Source organism: Heloderma suspectum, chromosome 1, assembly GCF_057233095.1.
Source record: "Heloderma suspectum isolate Gila_16-S chromosome 1, 16-S_ref, whole genome shotgun sequence".
Taxonomy (NCBI): domain Eukaryota; kingdom Metazoa; phylum Chordata; class Lepidosauria; order Squamata; family Helodermatidae; genus Heloderma; species Heloderma suspectum.
The window spans coordinates 427,248,400-427,267,908 of record NC_139458.1 but is presented as its reverse complement, the minus strand read 5'-3'; the positions used below and the strand labels follow the sequence as shown (position 1 = coordinate 427,267,908).

Sequence of the window (19,509 nt, the reverse complement as noted above, 5' to 3'; positions counted from 1 at the left end):
CAGAGAACTCTGGAAGATATCGTAGAATAGTAGGGTTGGAAGGGGCCTATACGACCATAATGTCCAACCCTCTGCTCAATGCAGGAATCCAAGTCAAAGCATCCCTGACAGATGGCTGTCCAGCCTCATCTTGAATGCCTCCAGTGTGGGACAGCCCACCACCTCCCCAGGTAATTGGTTCCACTGTCGTATTGCTCTTACAGTCAGGAAGTTTTTCCTGATGTTCATCTGGAATCTGGCTTCCTGTAACTTGAGCCCATGATTCAGTGTCCTGCATTCTGGGATGATGGAGAAGAGATCCTGGCCTTCCTCTTTGTGACAACCTTTCAAGGACGTGAAGAGCGCTATCATATCTCCCCTCAGACTTCAAGGCTAAACATGCCCAGTTCTCTCAGTCTCTTCTCATAGGGCTTTGTTTCCAGTCCCCTGATCATCTTTGTTTCATACATTCAATAACTGGTGGTTATTTCTTATTTAAAATATTATTATTATGAAACTTCTGCTTTAGATTATAGTAAGTGGGACCTGCTACAAAATGTTGCAGTGTGTAGTATTCCTGTTCAGGATTCCAGTCAGCTATGCCTTCTCCCAGGATAAAATTCACTGTGAAGGAGAAGAAACAGACAAAGGAAGCCTCCCTACTGGCATAGAACCCTTAAAGGGTGGGGGGTGGCGACAACAGACAAGCCAGAAACATAAATATCAGGGAAGAGTAGAGGTGTGCAGAGACATATCGTTACATGCCTGCATGTCTGATGCTGCATAGAAAGAGCCTATGTATGTTGCATATTCGGCAGATCACTGAAAACAGGTCTCAAATCCTCATTGTCTCTACCCATCTCTAGGTGTCAGTCACACACAAAAATGAGATGTCTTAATGTAACACCACAAGCAACCCAAGTGCCCCTGCCTGAGCCAGTCCTTGAATCCTGGTCACCCTCCCGTGTATCATCTTAGCTAATGGATCATGGGCAGTTTCCCAAACTCAATTTGTCGAATCCTCCCCGCCTAAACCTCTCTCGTGGGGCTGCCAACGTGACAACTTTCCTGGTTGCTAATTATGCTTTTGTTATTGTTGTTTCAGACTCCCTGTGCTTCGTGGTTCCTTGCAAATTAAAGGCAATGACTAGAAGACCCCTTTTTTTCTACAGCACACTGCTGTTTCCCTTCACAAAGCTTTGAGAAGCATCCATTTGCAAACCGCAAATTTAGAAAACAACCACCAGCTAGCTTCTCTGTCAAAGAAGTGCTTCAAGGAGGGCAACAATGCTCTCCAATGAGAACTTAGTAGCAAAACAAGGTTGAATCAACCCAACAAAAGTTTGACGGGAGCTCTGCTTCCGTACACATTCAACACCTTTGCTTTCTTATGCAAGAAGGGACATAACTGGATGATCACGGATAGTTAGACGTATCCGAGAGCCTGGGTTGTGCCCAGCAGTGTCCCTGAACTAGTATAAAGTATTTCTGCCCCCTCACTACAACACACCCAATTTCTGCTTCCTACTGCAGCCCTTTGGGCCATCACACTTTTCTGGGGGTCCCAACCCTTGGAAGCAACTTTGAGGGGGACACAAGGGGCTGCAATGGGGAGAGAGATCACCAAAGATCAGGGTTCCTGCCTCGCAGAAGCGCTTTCTGCTAATGTGACGCCACCACGGGGTACAACTCCATGACTTCAGCAGTTCCCCTGGGCCAAACTAAATGTTCAGTGGAGATCCTCAGGAAGTGGATGGGGGAGTGATTTGGACGAAAGGAGCATCTGGTGGAAGAAAGATTTCTCCCAAGCCCTGCTTCTCCTTTTTCCTCCCTTCCCCCGGCACCACAGTATCCACTACAAGGCGTTTAGTTTTGTACTATTTCCAGACTGCCTTTCAAGCAGTTTGCTACCATAAAATTTATTGTCTTGGAGGCCCCCAGCAGCTATGCCAACACTCCTTCCTCCAAACTTCAAAGTTGCAACACGTCATGCACCAAAACCAGGTGGGACCCACCTTTTTGTTGAATCGCAGTTTGCCGCCCCCCCCCCCCATGCTCCCTGAGACACAGGAAGGTCCAAGTATCCAGAACCTCCATGGTTTTGGCTCTAGGGCCTAGAGCAGCCTTCCCCAGCATAGCTGGCTGAGGGATTATGGGAGCTGTAGTCCAGCACATCTGGAGGGCACCAGGTTGGAGAAGGTTGTCCAAGAGTGTAGGCAAAGGATAGGCCATTGTCCAATCAAGCTCCAAAACCAGTCCATGTTTTATGAACCGTCTACGCAGCTGTACCAGAGAGGAGGAGGAGTGCCTTTGGAGAAAGACAGCCAGGTTTCAGATTCCAGAAGCCCTTGTTATCATGCCTTCGGGGGCCTTAGAGAAATGTAATTCTCTGCCACTCCATTTGACTCTTTTGTTTCAAAGCACGTGCACAGAAACAGACTCCCGCCAACTAGTAGTGTAGAGTTGTAGAGCCAGTGTAGTGTAGTGGTGAGAGTGACGGACTGGGAGCCGGAAGATCCGGGTTCTAGTCCCCACTTGGCCATGGAAGCTCACTGGGTGACTTTGGGCCAGTCACAGACTCTCAGCCCAACCTACCTCACAGGGTTGTTGTTGTGAGGATACAACGGTGAGGAGGAGGATAATGTAAGCCGCCTTGAGTTCCTTGCGAGAGGGAGAAAGGCGGGGTATAAATGCAATAAATAAATAAATATAAATAAAACTACACTCCCTGCCAAGGTTCCTGGTGTGTCTGAATGGCTTCACCAGGACCTAAGTAAGATAGCTGCGAGCTGAGCTCCACCCATGCGAATCAGCCATTCTGTAGAAATTGCCTCCAGTTCAGTTCTAACATGGCCTTTTAGCCTTGCACCCCCACGGAAACGGGTAGCATGAGCATCACACACACACACACCATGGCGGGGGGGGGGGGGGAGCCACTCCTAAGTAGGTTGTTGCACCTTTTGCCTATTTGGCTACATTATAAACACTGACAAAATACGCCACTGGTATTGTACAACATACAACATGGATGTCCACATTGCCCCCGCCCCTCAATGTGCTGTGATCACAAAAACTATTCTAAAATGATCAAAGGGCTGGAGCATCTCCGATATGAGAAAAGGTTACAACCACTGGGATTGTTTAGCTTGGGAAAAAAAGGAGGGTGCGGGGAGACATGATAGAGGTCTACAGAATTATGCATGGTGTGGAGAATGTGGATAGGGAGACACTGTTCTCCCTCTCTCAAAATACTAGAACCCAATGCAGTCAGCCCATGAGGCTGATTGGTGGGAGATTCAGGACTGATAAAAGGAAGGACTCCTTCACACCGCACAGAGTTAAACTGTGGAACTCGCGACCACAGGATGTAGTGATGGCCACCAATTTGGATGGCTTTAAAAGGGGGTTGGGCAAATTCCTGGAGGAAAAGGCTATCGATAGCTACTAGTCCTGATGGCTATGTGCTACCTCCAGCACCAGAGGCAGTGAGCCTATGCACACAAGTTGCTGAGGAACATGGGTGGGAGGGTGCTGTTGCACTCATGTCCTGCTTGTGGGCTCCCGTTCGACAGCTGGTTGGCCACTGTGTAAACAGAATGCTGGACTAGGTGGACCCTTGGTCTGATCCAGCAGGGCTCTTATGTTCTTATGCTCTTATGTCCTTCACTTCAGATATCAAAATGTCTTGGGCTGGCCCTGCCTATATACATACTTCATAAGTTCATAAGCATGGCACAATTACAACAGCCCTCCTGTGGTGTTGCACTCATGTCCTGCTTGTGGGTTCCTGGTCAACAGCTGGTTGGCCACTGTGTGAACAGAATGCTGGACTAGATGGACCCTTGGTCTGATCCAGCATGGCTCTTCTTATGTTCTTAACAAAAGACATCTCCTGAACAAGCCACTCGTGAAAATGAATAAATATTGGAACATAATCTGCAAAGGGAAATTGTTTTGTCACTATCCTCCCCACAAAGTGGTACAAGAGTGGCCTAAACAGTAAGGGGGAATTTTCTTCCATCTGTAGGAAAAAAAGATCGCTCCAGTTGCAGGGCACAGGAAATGTTTTCCCAACTCCTGCTCCTACCTAAGCATGTTCAAGCCTCACCCTATGGGGAACTTGCAGTACGAGAGAAGCCTGTGTGAAGATTTTTAATTATTTCAAATTCATTAAAAGCATGGGATAAATATAAAAATACTAAGCCCAAATGTATCTCCTTCAAGTTCAGTGACTGAAGATTTGGAAAAAGAAAAATCCCATGCCTAAGCACCTGTAAGGATTGGGCCCAGTATCTCTGCAGAAGCATCTCATGAGGGCATGGGAATGGACTCAAGAGTCCAATAACGAAGAGGGTGAAGCGGTGGGGAATTTTCAAGGTTTCAGGAGATAGAGCAGGGAGGCAGTTAAAGGGCGGAATCTCTCCAGATGACCATTAATCAGTTGGTTCAGAACCAAACAGAAACTTCTCCATCTGTGAGAATACAAGACCTTATGGGGAGGGAGGAGTTGGGAGTGACGGACACCAGAATCAGATGCTGGGTCGGGAGGGAGGAGCAACATCAGGAAGTCAGGCGTTCTACCAGGTTGGCCCATCAAAAGAGGTCCCTAGGCGAAGATCCTAACTGAGGGCAGGGCTAGAAAAGCCACTCAGGTTTCATGTTTCTGGCTGGCACCAGTTTTGTTGCAACTCTCCCAGCAATAGCGCATCCATCAAAGGGATCTTCAGGTCCTCTATGTAGTTTTGTGCAAAGCTAATTAGAGATCTTGGCTCCAAGCTGCTGGAGGCCGCAAAAGTCTGGAACCTGAAACACTGCTTATCTTGCTGATTCGCATAATAAAGGCTGTTTACTGAGAGATCAACTGCTTTGTTTGACTACAAACACTCCGGGCAGTTTGGCACTCAACAGCACCACACACTTCCAAATTCTGTAGTCTATATTCACCTAAAATATGAGGAGCTGTCTTACCCCAAGTAACACTAATAATTGAACGTGAATAGATTGCCAATATCATCCTTCCCCCAATCTGGTGCCTTCCAGATTTTTTTAGACTACAACTCCTATTAACCCCAATCCCTGGCCATACTAGCTGGGGATGATGGACATTTGAGTCCCACAACATCTGGAAGGCCTACACTGAACAGCCTCAGCTCTCCCATACATCTCAAGCAGGGGACTTTTCCACCACTTTTACCCAAAATCCCATTAACTGGAGTTGTCAAGAGCACAATCGAGGATGTTTGACAAGCAAATCATGTGCTCTGGCCCCAAGCTTTAGCCCCTTCCCCTAAAATATAAAGATGTGCACACAAGCGTATGAAGGGCTACGAAGACATTAAGCAAAAACAGCTATTTACAAAATGTGTTGCACAAGTGAGGGCAGTCAACATATACGACACCATCTCATATAGAGTTTGGTCATTGGCCCTTCTAGCTGAGCACCGTTGATGGGCTAGCAGTGGTTGTCCAAGCCTTAGACGGAAGTTATTCCAAGTCCAGTTACCAGAGATTCTTTAGCAGGGCATGACACGAATTGAGCCTGGCACTTTACGCATGCAAAGCACATGATCTATCACCGAACAATGAGCCTACCTTCAGTCACCGCTAGTTTCCAAGGTAAAAAGTTCAGCAGAATAAAAAATGGTATATTCTTTTAGTTAGGAGTCTCGGGGTATGTTTGTGGGCGAGTCGGGGAAAGGAAGCATCATCCCTCCATGGAGTTCATCCTTGATGGTGGAATTAATAAAGCAGCTGGATGGATTACATTGACTGAACGTTGAATTGCATAAGAGGCAGGTTGTGGGGAAATCTAATGGTCAGAAGTCCTAAAGGGGAAAATATTAAACAATACGGTACCAAGCCAACATTTACAGATGCAGCCGCAGCCTGAAGGCTAACCTTCCTCTCTCTCTGCAGAAAGCCAGTGCCACACGGAATGTGCAGATTGATTTCTGTAGATCAGCTGTCCCTATTGCGTGCCGCTGTTGTGACTTGCCCTACTTAAAAGTTTGCTGCCTTTGCCACTTGCAACATTTCACTGTAGCGTAGGTGAGGTTCAGCCTGCTGAGGAAATGGCTATGCGGGGCCACAAGAAATTAGCTTGCTCAAGTGAGAGCAAAGCAGCAGCAGCAGCGACACACGGTACATTTAGCCTGGGCTGATTACAGTATCCCTGCTGGGTACACAGTATACATTCCATCATCCCTTCTTTCCCCCTGCCCCAAAGCTGATGAACAAAAGCAACAACGAAACCAACATTTAGAACTTCAAAAGCAATGTTTACAGTAAGTTACCCCTAACGCCAGAGGTTCTCAAACGTATTTTTGCAGGGACCACTTGAAAATTGCTGGGGAGGGGCCATACTTCAGTGGTGGTGCACCTGCTTTGCGTGAAGAATGTCCCAGGTTCGATCCCCGGCATCTCCAGATAGGGCTCGAAAAACTCCTGCCGGAAACCCTGGAGAGCCACCACCAGTCACTGTCAACAATAGCGGGCTAAATGGACCCATGGTCTGACTCAGTATAAGGCAGCCTCCTATGTCCCTATGTTAGACCACTTAGGGTGCAGTCCCATGCATTTTTAGACAGAGAAAAGGCCCACAACTCTCAGCATTCCCCAGCCAGCTAGCTGGGGAATGCTGAGAGTTGTGGGCCTTTTCCCTGCCTAAACACACATAGGATTGCGCCCTTAATAAACTTCTTTAGATCTATAAATCAAAAGGACATACACACATAGTACTTTAATTATAGTTTTTCCTCTTCAGCACTGGTAACATCTGCCCAGAGAACACTGGTTATTGGGCAGATTAAAAATATACACAATTAATTACTCAACTAACACTCAAAATCAGCACCAACTGATGAAAGTCATGGCCCTTAAGACAGCAGCTTGTTAGCCCGTTTGATAAGCCAGCCCTGGTCCAAACAACTTCTATCTCCATTGTCAGAAAAAATTCAAGCGCAAGGCCAAACACCAGTGTTCTCAACTGCTATGCAAGCTTTTTGTTGAACACCTGAATGGAGCACAGGGAACAGCAAGGGTTTGTGGACCACAATTTGAGACACTGCCTTATACAATTTAACATTTAATCAAAGCAGCGAACATTGGTCCCAGTCAAGCCAAAGGTAGTTATCGCATTGCAAGTGTTCTGAAAAACCTGTGATGGTCACTCAGTGCAGTTGTAATGCATTCTTGTAGAATGGAAAGTGCCACAGAGTTCATAGAATCATAGGGCTGGAAGGGGCCTACAAGACCTTCAAGTCCAACCCCCTGCTCAATGTAGGAAGCCTGATTCCCAGGCGGTCTCTCATCCAAGTACTAACCAGGGCTGACCCTGCTTAGCTTCCGAGATCAGACAAGATCAGGCGCATCCAACATCTTTAGCTCAACTGGGTCAAAGTAATATTACCTCCCTGCACACCCCACATATATATAGGGGGGAAGCAAAATTATTACTTTGAAGTAACAAGATCCCTTTGATGCCTAATCCTTAATGTTTCTTATGCTACTACATAGATGGGCGAAATATCAACGGTATAGTAAGCAGCAGCAAATAAAACTGTGTGTAGCAAGATGCATGGGCATCTCTCTTTGATTTGCACAGTTCTGCCTCCAGAAAAGCAAAATGCATGTAATCCTTCCTTAAAAACAATTCTGACCTTTGGCAGCAAGGGAACCCAAATAATATGCTAAGAAAAGCAGAATTGGGCAGTTTGTGTTAATCTATTCAAATTAAGCAGATTTCCACTGTAGTATAGCACAGAGAGGATTAGAACAGGATTGGTCTGGGCAGAAATGAGTACAAATCCCCATTTAACCATGAAGAGCTGCCTTAGATTAAGCTGGAATATAAGCGACCTGCTGATCTTGCAGGGCTGTTGTGAAAACATTTGCCAGGGACCGGACAAGATCGCTATAAGCACCTCTACTTATTCCTAATATAAAGTACCTTTGGGTGGATTAAAATTGTTAGCTGGTTTGGGGACCCATCTTGGGTACAAAGCAGGGTATGAATTTAATTAATACCACCGAGAACTCCCTGGAGGAAGAGTGGGATCCAAGTGTGGTCGAAAGTACAAAGCAGCCTTGAATCACAGAATCGTAGGCTTGGAAGGGGCCTACAAGACCATCGAGTCCAACCCCCTGCTCAGTGCAGGTATCAGTGCAGGTCATGATTTTAGCCTACTGCTGCTAACTTCGATGGGAGGCTGCTCCCCTAGCCTGCAATCTTTTAATAAGAGACTGAATCTGGAGCCTTATACATGCAACACATATGCTCTACTACTGACGTAGGGTCCCTCTCTCCTCCCTGCACCCATAATAATTGATAATAAATCATGACTGACAGCTGTCCCAAGGCCTGAGAAAGGCTCAGGACAGCCTGGGCCACTCCCAACAGCTGGTGGAGCAAGAGTTGCAGACACCTTGTGTCCTTTCCCAACCAGAAGAAGCCAAAGGGAGCAAGGACCTCGCCCACTGCCCTGTGCTGACAGCTCTGCTCTCCTACCTGCAAATTCCATTAGAACTGCCAGCTATCCTCCGTGTGGGCCAGCCTGGTGCCCTCCAGATGTTTTGGACTATAACGCCCAAAATTCCTGACCACTGCCTATGCTGGCTGGAGCTGACAGGAGCTTAAGTCCCAAACATCTGGAGGGCACCAGGTTGGAGAAGGCCAGCATAGGCCATGCCACTGGGGAGAGGGGACAAGAACCCCTCCCCAGTGCCCTGCCCTCCAGCTGCTCTCCCATTTTGGGACCCCTGTAGCTACTTGAAGGAAAGACACTTTTTTTCTACAAATTATATCTGAATCATAAATGGGAAATTAAAATAAGGTTGCAGACAGGTTGTCTGTCTGTCTAATTTAATCTATCCCTGGTGTCGCCACTGTTTTCTGGTTTGCTGGCTGTCTGGAGCTGTTCTTAGATTATGGGAAAGATCTATTTCTTGAAGACCCCCCCACACACACACCTCACACCCATGTTCAAATGTGTAATCATCACTGTAACCTGTCCTGAGCTTTGGCGACAGGGCCACATATCTAAATAAGTCGTGGCAGAATAAATAATGCTTTACTTTGCTTTTGCAGCCTGGACAGCATCAGGGCTCTTCAAATTGTGTTCCCAGGGTAGATTCCCGCACATCCACTGCAGCATACAGTAGCCGAGGATTTCAAGGTCCCCTCGTCTGGATGGTGCTAAATGAAATAAGAGAGTTTAAAGGGGAGAGGGAGGGAAGAGAGAAATGCACATTAAGTTGGGTTCCGCACCACCACAGACACACATACACCATTTTTTCAGAAACAGAACTGTAGTAACTTAAAGCTGTAGTTAGATGAACTAGGGAAACAGGCAAAACTGTATTGTGCTTGTTCAGCTGTCCCAAGAACTCTGAACGGCCTGGCTTTTGGCTGCGGTCCACAGACAGGCCACGATTTGTTGCTGTTGAGAGAGAGGGTCAGTTTCCTCACCTCCTCAGACTTCATCCTTCCCTTAGCTTGGCCTGTCACATGAACTTGATCCCTGTGGCCTCTGACATGATCCAGACAGCCCATAACCCGGCACCAACACTTTCTCCAAGAGCCAGGCAGTAAAACAAAGAAATAAATGTCTGCTGCTAAATTGCTAACACATGTTCCAGGAAGTCCATGGGGTCCACATTGGTCATGCGGAGACCCTTCGAGAGCAGACTAAACAATGATGGCCTTTCCTGCTCTGCTCAACAAGAGCCGTTTGACGGTGGAAGGTATGGCAACAGTGCCCTCTAGCGGGCTTAAGGACTCCGACAGCACTGTCGGCATGAGATGCAGGAGTTCTCTTGCAAAGGCTGAAATCATAAACCTACTTGGCTCTTTGGCTGGAACAGCTCGTTACATTTAAACCTCGTTTTATTTCAAAATCATTAAAAGCAAACAGTCTAAGGTATGAAGTCAGCGTAGGCTGGCCTAAGCTGCATGTCGACTTAAAACATATGCGATTCTCTCTCTTCTCTTCTTTTCTCCTCCAATTTTTCCCCCTAGCGACATAAACCCAGAACATGTATTCGAGACAGAGAACTGAAAACCACACACAGAATGGTTATTCCCAAGAGCAACGGTTGTGCAGGGGGGAACGAGACAGATTATCCAAGAACTCTCACAATCAACTGCTATTTTAAACTTCATTCCTCACCCCTCCCCGCACACAGATCAAGAAAACAAAGACAGAATTAAGCACTTCTATCATACATATCTGAAATATGCTCTTGAGTTTACTACTGAAAAGCAAGGGGAAACTGGCCAGAAATGCATTGACAAAATCCACTATTCAAAAGAAAGCTGATGATATCGCTGGGACTACAAGTCCCATGGCCAATGACTTCCTGGCTAGGGATAATGGGAATTGTTGTCCATCACATGTGGAAGCTGCCAGTTTGCAAAGGCTGTCTCACAGAGTTGCACTTTCCCTAGTTCCATCTGCGTCCTGCATGAAGTATATGAGAGCTTGTATCCAGCAAGGAGACGGGGAGAGACTGATGACCCTCAAAGGATGTGGCCGTTAACCCAACAGGTACTGTATTATGAACTTTCATTATAGGAGTTCCAACAGAGGCCTCCTTGGCACACTTTTTAATTATAAAAAGCAACTCCTTGGAAGTCCAGTTCAATTAGAACTCTGTTCCTGTTACCGCACAGACATGCACACCCCTCTCTGTTATGATGAAAGCACATAAATTCTTACATGTTCTCTCTATATTAACTGCTGCTAGACTATCGGATTATGAAAGGCCCTTCAATCTAGCAGGATGCCAGCTTATCCCCATGGGTGTCGTTGTATCTTATGCTACCTTCCACTACGTCCTAAATCCAAAAGCTCACTCACTTGAATAAAAGAAAGCAAAACCAGTCTTTTAACACTTGCTAGTCTATTACTGTTTCAAGAAATAGTCATAATTCCAGTGCTGAAGACACAAAATATTACCATTCATGTCTGCACATCCCTACATTGCTGTCCCCATCTAATGCCCGGTTGTGTATATCCTTTCTTAATTCTCCCCTTCAGAATGGTAATGACCCAATTCCTCTTTGCCCTTTACACTCCCACCCCAGATGAGGATGAAATTTGATACGAAGTCAGAAGTCAATGGTAAATCATTTAGATTCCTGTAGCTAAACTATCGTTAACTGGTCTTCAGAAGAAAGACGTCAGAAAGACTGATTTTCTCCACTTCTGCAGACTATGTAACAACACCAACGTTGTTTTCCAAATTTTAGACACACACACAACCCATTTCTGTTTGTGATTTCTAAATTTAAGATTGCACATTCAAGATTTTTTGGAGGCTAGCATCGTTTCTACATTTTCTGTTCTCTGGCAATGAAAAAAGAGTTTACCATTCCCTTTCCCTACACTACAGCATTAACAAATACACACAAAATAAGTAGGCATTAACACATAAGAAATAAGTACGGAAACTGCCCAAAATGAGACACGCAAGAAGAAATTATTAAGGATACCTTCAGAAAACTAAGCTGATTTAATACCAAATAGAAAGCTATATACTGCCTGGCATTTATCAGCATCCTTGTGTTATTTGTCAGTTTGCTACCTTGAATAAAACCTGTCCAGTCTTCACTGAAAAGTCAGTGAATAAATAGGAAGTTACATTCTATGTACACTGCATTGTGTCAAAATCAGCACCCCACAATTACAATCCACACTTTTTTCGTGTATTGCATTGTTGTTGTTGTTCGTATTGCATTGCTTTTATTTTATTTCCACCATCAGATTATGAGAATAGAATATTTTTATTGTTATAATAAAAATATTGGCAAATAATCATAATTCTGATATCAGAAAATAAGTTAAAGTAATATAATAATATAATAATATAATAATAATAATAATAATAATAATAAATTCTCGAGGCAGAATTACTGGGGTTCCCTGTTAATTTAAAAAAAGATAAATTTGAATGTTGCATGTGAGAGGGGAGGAAAGAGAACATGTTGCTTCATTTTTAAGATGTCATAAACAAAGTGAGAATTCTGATAATTTCACGTCTGCAAAGTCCAACATTTCCTCACTATAATCTGTCACTTTTACAGACCTATATTTCGCCAACAAAAAGTCCAACTCTCATTTAGAATCAGACTATGTTCAATTTCTCTGTAGACATATATGTTTCCAACCTGAGCTATGAAAAGTAGGTATTTGCTCATTAACAGCATAATTCTTCAGTGACCATTCTAAGCCAAATAAGTATTTCTGTGTGGTGGAAGCAGTCTAGTGCTAGATGATACACACTAAGTACATTTCAATATACATTTTAAACCCGTACATTTTACAGCCCATGTCTACCCTTATCACATCAAGCTATTACAAGAATAACTGGCTTTACAGAAGCATATCTACTTATAATCCTTTTTGACAGTCATGGCCAAACCATGTCTGTTGCATATTATTCCTGTAGCAGTATAAACCAGAGCTGGGTTGCTAAAGGAATATGGTAGCTGAGACTGAAGAGACAGTGACCAGTTGTGTATGGGGGAGGACAACAGCAATGGGAATTGAAGAAGCAAAAGTAGCAAGGCTTTAGGGAGTGGCTGTGCATCTTTTGCGGTTACCCCACACAAATGCAAAATGTGGCAACCGGCCAAGAATTCCTTAGAGCTACAGCAAACAAATGAAGTCCTTAAAGGTACAGCAAACAATAAAGGGCTTCATTGGGTGTAGACAGCCTGTTGAGAAGCCAGATTTGGAGGCTGGGGGAAAAGAGGAGTTGAAAAGGGGTGGAGCTTCACTGCCATTCAAATAAGCACATCATTGCTTATTCTGAATAATTACTCTCCTGCAAGTCTCAAGAGGGCAAATATGCATAATTTATAAAAGCTGCATCAGTTTTATTTTGATTTTCCAAACAAAAGCATGGACTACACATTGCTCAAGCTTTATCTGCTGTATATCGCAGGTCACTGAGGTCATCAGATGGGATGCTCCTGGTGGTTTCGCATGGACCTAGGGCCTGAATGGAGTCTTTAGTGTGGTGGCTCCCTTTCTATGGAACCCCTGCCTCTGGAGGTCAGGCGGGCACCAACATGGTGTTGCTTTCGGCACCTGCTGAAGACGTCTTTATTCTAAGAAGCCTTCCTTGATTGACCAGCCATGTGTCACAATCCTTCGTCCTCCCCCTTCGCAATCGACACACTCCAGGATATCAGGCTTCAGGCTCACTGCTTCATTAGTTAACCACTAGCTTCCTTACAAATGCAAAATCTAGGAAACTCTCAGACTACAATGAAAACAGCTAATCCACACAATTACGAATATCAGTAGAGGAGCCAAAGTGGAAGTTAGAGAAGTTGCCAGCAGTTTGAACAAGAATTTCTTGGCCAGACTAGTTTGGGGGGGATCCCCCTTCCTTAGGGTGGCTCCCTCCTACGTAGGCTTTCACGCGTAGCCAACCTGGTGGAGCATCTGCATTCCTTCTCTTAACTTTTCCCGCTTTGCTCTGCAATGGACCCTAGCATCCCTCATCACACCCCTCACTCTCCCCCTCCCCAGAAACCTGGGTTCTCGTGGTGGAGGAAAGGGCGGGGGGGGGGGGGCTTCAAGCTGAGCCATCTATATCTGAGCTCATTAGGGAGGGACCCTCCCTCTGTTCTGGCTGTTCCCATTCTGAATCTGAGCTGCTAGACATCTCCACATGCTCAGATTCATTCCTGACACCATGTTTTTACTGTATTGTTTTTTAAAACTTTTAATATTGCTTTTATTCATTACATGTTTTGGTATGTTTTTATTCTTTTTATCTTTTGTTGTTCACAGCGCTGGAATCTGTTTAGATGTATACAAACACTGTAAATGAACGAATGATTCTAAGCCTTAGGAAAGGGATTGGAGCAGGTGGTCTTACAGAATGGATTACTAAGTACCTATGGAAAGAAATAGGGACCGCGGTGGCTTAGTGGTTAAGACGCTGAACTGCAGACTGAGAGGCAGGTCAGCAGTTCGAGACCCGAGTGCTGCGTGAGGGAGTGAGCTCCTGTCTTCAGTCCCAGCTCCTGCCAACCTAGCAGTTCGAAAGCAAGAAATTGCAAGTAGATAAATAGGCACCGCCCCGGCGGGAAAGCTAACAGCGTTCCGTGCACCTCAGTGTTCAGTCATGCCGGCCACATGACCACGGAAGCGTCTTCGGACAGCGCTGGCTCTTCGGCTTAGAAACGGGGATGAGCACCGCACCCTAGAGTCGGACATGACTGGTTGGGGACACCTTCACCTTTATGGAAAGAAAAGGGCTGGAAGCAACTCAAGTCCACTGGTCTATTTAGCCTACTGTCTATCATGACTGGCAGGAACTCCTGCAATGGCCTCAGCAGAGCTCTTTCCATTCCCTACCTCCTATAGATCTTTAAGCCTAGATGCCAGGGGCAGAACCTGGGATCTCACGCACGCTCCCTCCCTGAACTCCAGCCCACCAATCTTCCTCTGATGTGGGCACCAGCCTCAGGCAGGCAGATGACGGGCTACGAGTGTATTTTTCCAGACATTTTAAGTATCTGCCAAGTTGTTTGTTGCTGTTTTCAACCACTGCTTTTTGTCTGCTGTTGTACTGATCCTTTTCGTTTATTTATTACATTTCTATACCGCCCAACAGCTGAAGCTTTTTGTTCTATTCTATTACTTATTTGGGGGTTATTTTTACCTTGTACCTTTTACCACATTGGAAAACGTTTATCGAAGGGCAAAATATACATTAAATAAATAAATAAACAAATAAACAAATAAATAAATGGCAGATACGCTTCCTTAAAAGACAGCTTATTATCCATTTTCCCCTACAATGTGCAGCCGTAGAAGTGCTCGTGTGCATTCTAGGCCAGACTAATCTCAGTCCACGCAGAGCACCGACCCCAGAGCTCAGTGGTAGGAACACCTGCTTCGCATGCAAAAGGTCCCAGGTTCAATCCCTGGTACTCCAGTTAAAAGGACCAAGTGGCAGCTGATGCAAAAAACCTGCGACCCTGGAAAGCCACTACCAGCAAGGGCCGAAGTTCACATTTTTAAAGACGTGCACATTAAATACAAAGATGTAAATATCGTCTGCTGCTCGACGGCAGCGGAGGGCGGGGATGATGAGAACAATTGGGATCACAGCGACTGTGGAAGGGGAATTTAATCCGTTTCCTTCCCTGTTGTGGTCCTGAAGGACCCCCAACTCGCAGTCTCTGAAGTTATTATTTACGTAGAGAGGGAATCCACCATTGGCATCCATGGGTTGTATCCAACAGTGTCCTTCCACCAGCAGAACAGACATCACTGGCAGACTGAATTTTTCCTCCCTACTGCAAGCCCCATCACCATCATGGCCATGCAGCCTGGGATGATGGGTATTGTAGTCCAACACATTTGAAGGGTGCAAGGTTGGGGCAAGCTGCCCTACATATTTATTTTACTGCATTTCTATCCTGCCCCTTTCTCCTCCTCTAGCAAGGAACCCAAGGCAGCTTACATGATACTCCTCCTTTGAATTTTATCCTCACAACGACCTTGTGCAGTAGGTTAGGCTCAGAGTTAGTGACTTGACCAAATTCACCCAGTGAGCTTTATGGACGGGTGGGGACTAGAACCCGATCTCCCGAGTCCCAGTCCAACACTCTAACCATTATGCCACACTACTGGCTGTCTAATGCTAAGCAGTACTGAACTACAGCTCTAATCAGGTTCAATACCTGTGGAGGATGGAAAAGGAGACCTGCATGGAGACCCCATCCATCTCCAATTAAAACCACACAGATACAACTGTGACGATCCCCTCCAAATGTCTAGATGACAGGGATGTTCTGCACATTTAGGGAAGAGTTCTTGTTTTTAGAACCTTCCCTCTTAAAAGAATTAACAATACAAGTAAACAGATTGATCAGTAAATAGCATTTCTGCTGCCACAAATAAGAGAATACACTCACAATATCTACCTTTAGCCTAACCAGATTGCACCTGCACCATCGTAACCAAAATGACTTGTAAAGTCAGAATGAGGCTAGAACAACATAATTTTGTCTATCAATGCCTTCTATTGATGTTTATTAACTCTGCTGGGGTAGGAAAGGAAGGGTGGGGAGGGAAGGAGAAGAAAATTCTCGTAATGATGGTTTCAGGTAATTATATTCTTGCTCCCTCCTAGAGTTAAATATACTAGGGACACAATCCTATGCATGATTACATAGGAAAAAACATCCTACAACTCCCAATATTCCCCAGTCAGCCATGCTGGCTGGGGAATGCTGGGAGTTGTAGGACTTCTTTTCTCTCTAAACACGCATAGAACCACATCCTAAAAGACTGATTTCGAATGGCATTTTCCAGTCAGAGCGGGAGGAAAGAGAAACAGAGGGGCACGCAAAAGATCCAGGTTGTGTGTCAAACGTTTTCCAGGGATGTCGGGAGCTGTCACACAGACCACAACAGAACCGTGGAACCATTGCTCAAGCACTCACAAGCTGTCGGGGTCAAATCATGCCCGACCTTGAACCTGAAATCTTGGAGAAGGTGGAACAGGAACCGCCAACATGCTGGTGAACCCCAGCATGGTTAGCAATCCTGAGAAGCCGCCATCCTATAGAACCTTTGGACCCACACATTCCAGCTGTAGCTCCAGAAGACCCTGTACCAGTTGCTTGGAATCCTAGCTGGGTTGTTCTCCCCCACCCCCACCCCAGACGCCACCTCTGAGGGATGTCAGTACAGAGAAAACAAGACAGACAGGAACTTCAGGGCTGCTGGCTAAATGCCCAGCTAGCCACACGAGGCAACCCATCTCATGAGACTACTCATAAGGGTTAGCGTTGGAGGGAGGCTCATGCTTGCATCAAAGGGGCGGAGCCTGGCCAAGAATCAGGAAGTGGCGAAGCTTGGCCAAGAATCCAGAGGGGGCAGAGCCTGGCCAAGAATCAGGAAGGGGTGGAGCCTGGCCAAGAATCAGGAGGGGAGGAGCCTGGCTAAGAATCAGGAGGGGCGGAGCCTGGCCAAGAATCAGGAGGGGGCACAGCCTCTCATCTCTATTATAGGGTCTCCACTGGGACCAGGCCAGAGCTGGTGAAACAACTTCCTTGGCTCCCAAAGATGCCGCTTGTGAAAGTCAGCTGCTTGTTTCCAATCTGCTGTTTCTCCAGAACCAGGCTAACGTTGGTTTTACATTTCTCCAAGTCCCTCTTTGTCAGAACTGGATCATCCTTTCCCTTCACAATCAACACCACAACAGACAAAGCTTCAGGCTAATATGACTATTTTGCTAGAGACTAGACTCTCTACAAATGCATTCAAGGAAATTCTCAGACTGCCCCAGGCGCTAAACAACTAATCAACAATCTCTAAGCTAAGGAGACGAACCAGAGGGAGAGAACGTTGCTGGCAGTTTGGGGTATGAACTTCCCGACAAAGCTAGCTTTGCAAGTATGCCCCTCCCTTAGGGTGGCTCCCTCCTATGTTGGCTTCCAAGAGTGGCTATCCGGGAGGACCATCTGAGCCCTGCCCCTAACTTTTCCCACTTTGCTTCATGCCCTAAGGTTTCTCAAGTCACACCCCTCTTCCTCCTCCGAAACTTGAGTTCTGCCAGTTGAGGGAGTGGGCAGGGACTCAGCCTGGGCCATCTGTTGGTCAAGGTCTTGGGAAAACTCTCTTCCAGCGTTTTGGTTCACAAGGGAGGGTCCCTCATCCTCTGATCTAGCTGCTGCTCGAACTCTGATTCAGAATCAGAACTGTCAGACATCTCAAAGTGCTTAGACTCATCCCTGACATTCTTCTGGGTGCCTCCACCAAGGGAGGTTTGGAAGATGGCAACAAGGGAGAGGGACTTTCAGTGGTTCCCCCCACCCACCCACACATACACACACAATTATGGAATGCTCTCCCCAGAGAGGCCCACCTGGCACCAACACTGTTATCTTTTCAGCACCTGGTTAAGACTTTCCTCTATTCCCAGGCATTTGATGGCATATGATGGGCTTTTTAATACATCAGTCGAATTCTTTATGACTGTCACTGATGTTGTCATTGTTTTATGGGTTGTATTTTACTGGATAACTCTTTCAGGTGTTGCAGGGTCTGATTTTGTTGTAAACCACCCTGTGCTATTTAAGAAAGAAACCTAAAAATAGTAACAATATCAATAACAATAACTAATACATTCCAATAACAAATGCAAAAGAATTTGGAAAAAAAAATAATTAAGCACATTTGTGCCTCAGCCTATCATGTTATCTAAGAGTTCAGGGTAGGGTACCACGTAGCTATCCCGTCTTAACCTCACAACAACCCTGTAAAGAAGGTCAGGCAGAATTGGTAATTTGCCCATAAGCACCTACTTAACTGTTTCACAGCAGAATTGGAATATGAACTCTGGTCTACCCGGTCCAGATCCAACATTCTATTCATAGCAGTCTACAGTTAGCTGCTTCCTTTCCTTTCGAAGAATAAATACAGAGCTTTGATTAAAAATAGTTTTCAGGCTTGTCTTGTGTGGCTTTTTATGTTGTTGATATATTAGGCTTACATTGCTTGTTTTTAAATTGTACTTTTGTTATGTAAACTGCTTCGAATCTTTTCAGAAAAGCAGTATATAAATATTTTAACAAATCATTCAATGCGTTTTAGATTGTATCACATCAATTTGCTTTGTTGGGTTTTTTAACTAGCCATTTTGGTTCTAATCTGCTGCTGTTTTATCCACTTTTTTTACGTTCCTGTAATTTGTATATGGTCTATATTTTCCTTACAATGCAATCCTATACACCAGAAGTAAACCCCACTGAGTTCAATAAGACTTACTCCCAGGTGTGTATAAGATTGCAGCCAAACAGCGCAATCCTATGCATGCTTATGCAGAACTTAGTCTCACTCTATTCAATGGGGCTTACTCTCAAGTAAGGATTTCAGCATTATTTTAATTTCATAAGACACTTTGCATGTCCTTTATCACAAAATGGCCTCCTCTCATATGAGCCTCCCTGGATCCTAAGATTATCTTCAGGGGGTCCTTCTCTGTGAGCTCCCGCCAGAGGAAGTGAGGCAGATAGCTACCAGGAGAAGGGCCTTTTCCGCTATGGCTCCCCAGCTGTGGAATGAGCTCCCTAGAGAGGTTTGCCTGGCACCTACGTTGTACTCCTTCCGGCGTCAGGTGAAGTCCTTTTTATTCTCCAAGTATTTCAGCGTTTTATCTTCCTAGTCTTTTAGTTCTGGTGTTTTAATCTGTATTTTAAATCTCTGCATTGCTGCTAGGTTTTATTCTGGTTGTACTGTTATATTGCGGTTTTAAGCTTTCGTATTTTATATTGTTTTAAGCTGCCCTTTGTGGCTTTAATTTTTGTGAACCGCCCAGAAAACTTCGGCTATTGGGCGGTGTAGAAATGAAATGAAATGAAAAATCAAATCCTCATTATAAACCTCACTCGATATGGGACTATTCGAGGGGCCACCCTACCCTATAAGCTTCATGGCCCAGTGGGGAACGGAGCCCAACAGTCCAACACACTCCCACTGCATCACAATAGCCCTTTCT

General features: G+C 45.3%; 1 protein-coding gene across 12 annotated transcripts in view; it reads right to left on the bottom strand.

The window, feature by feature from the left end:
• The window catches only part of VRK2 (VRK serine/threonine kinase 2), a 70,772-nt gene that overhangs the window by 15,451 nt on the left and 35,812 nt on the right, over window positions 1–19,509 (bottom strand). For all 12 annotated transcript variants that reach the window (XM_084829286.1, XM_084829291.1, XM_084829287.1 and 9 more), the window contains one exon: window positions 9,052–9,172. In XM_084829286.1, coding sequence (XP_084685412.1) covers window positions 9,052–9,172 — 121 coding nt within the window. The remainder of the gene's footprint in view (window positions 1–9,051; window positions 9,173–19,509) is intronic.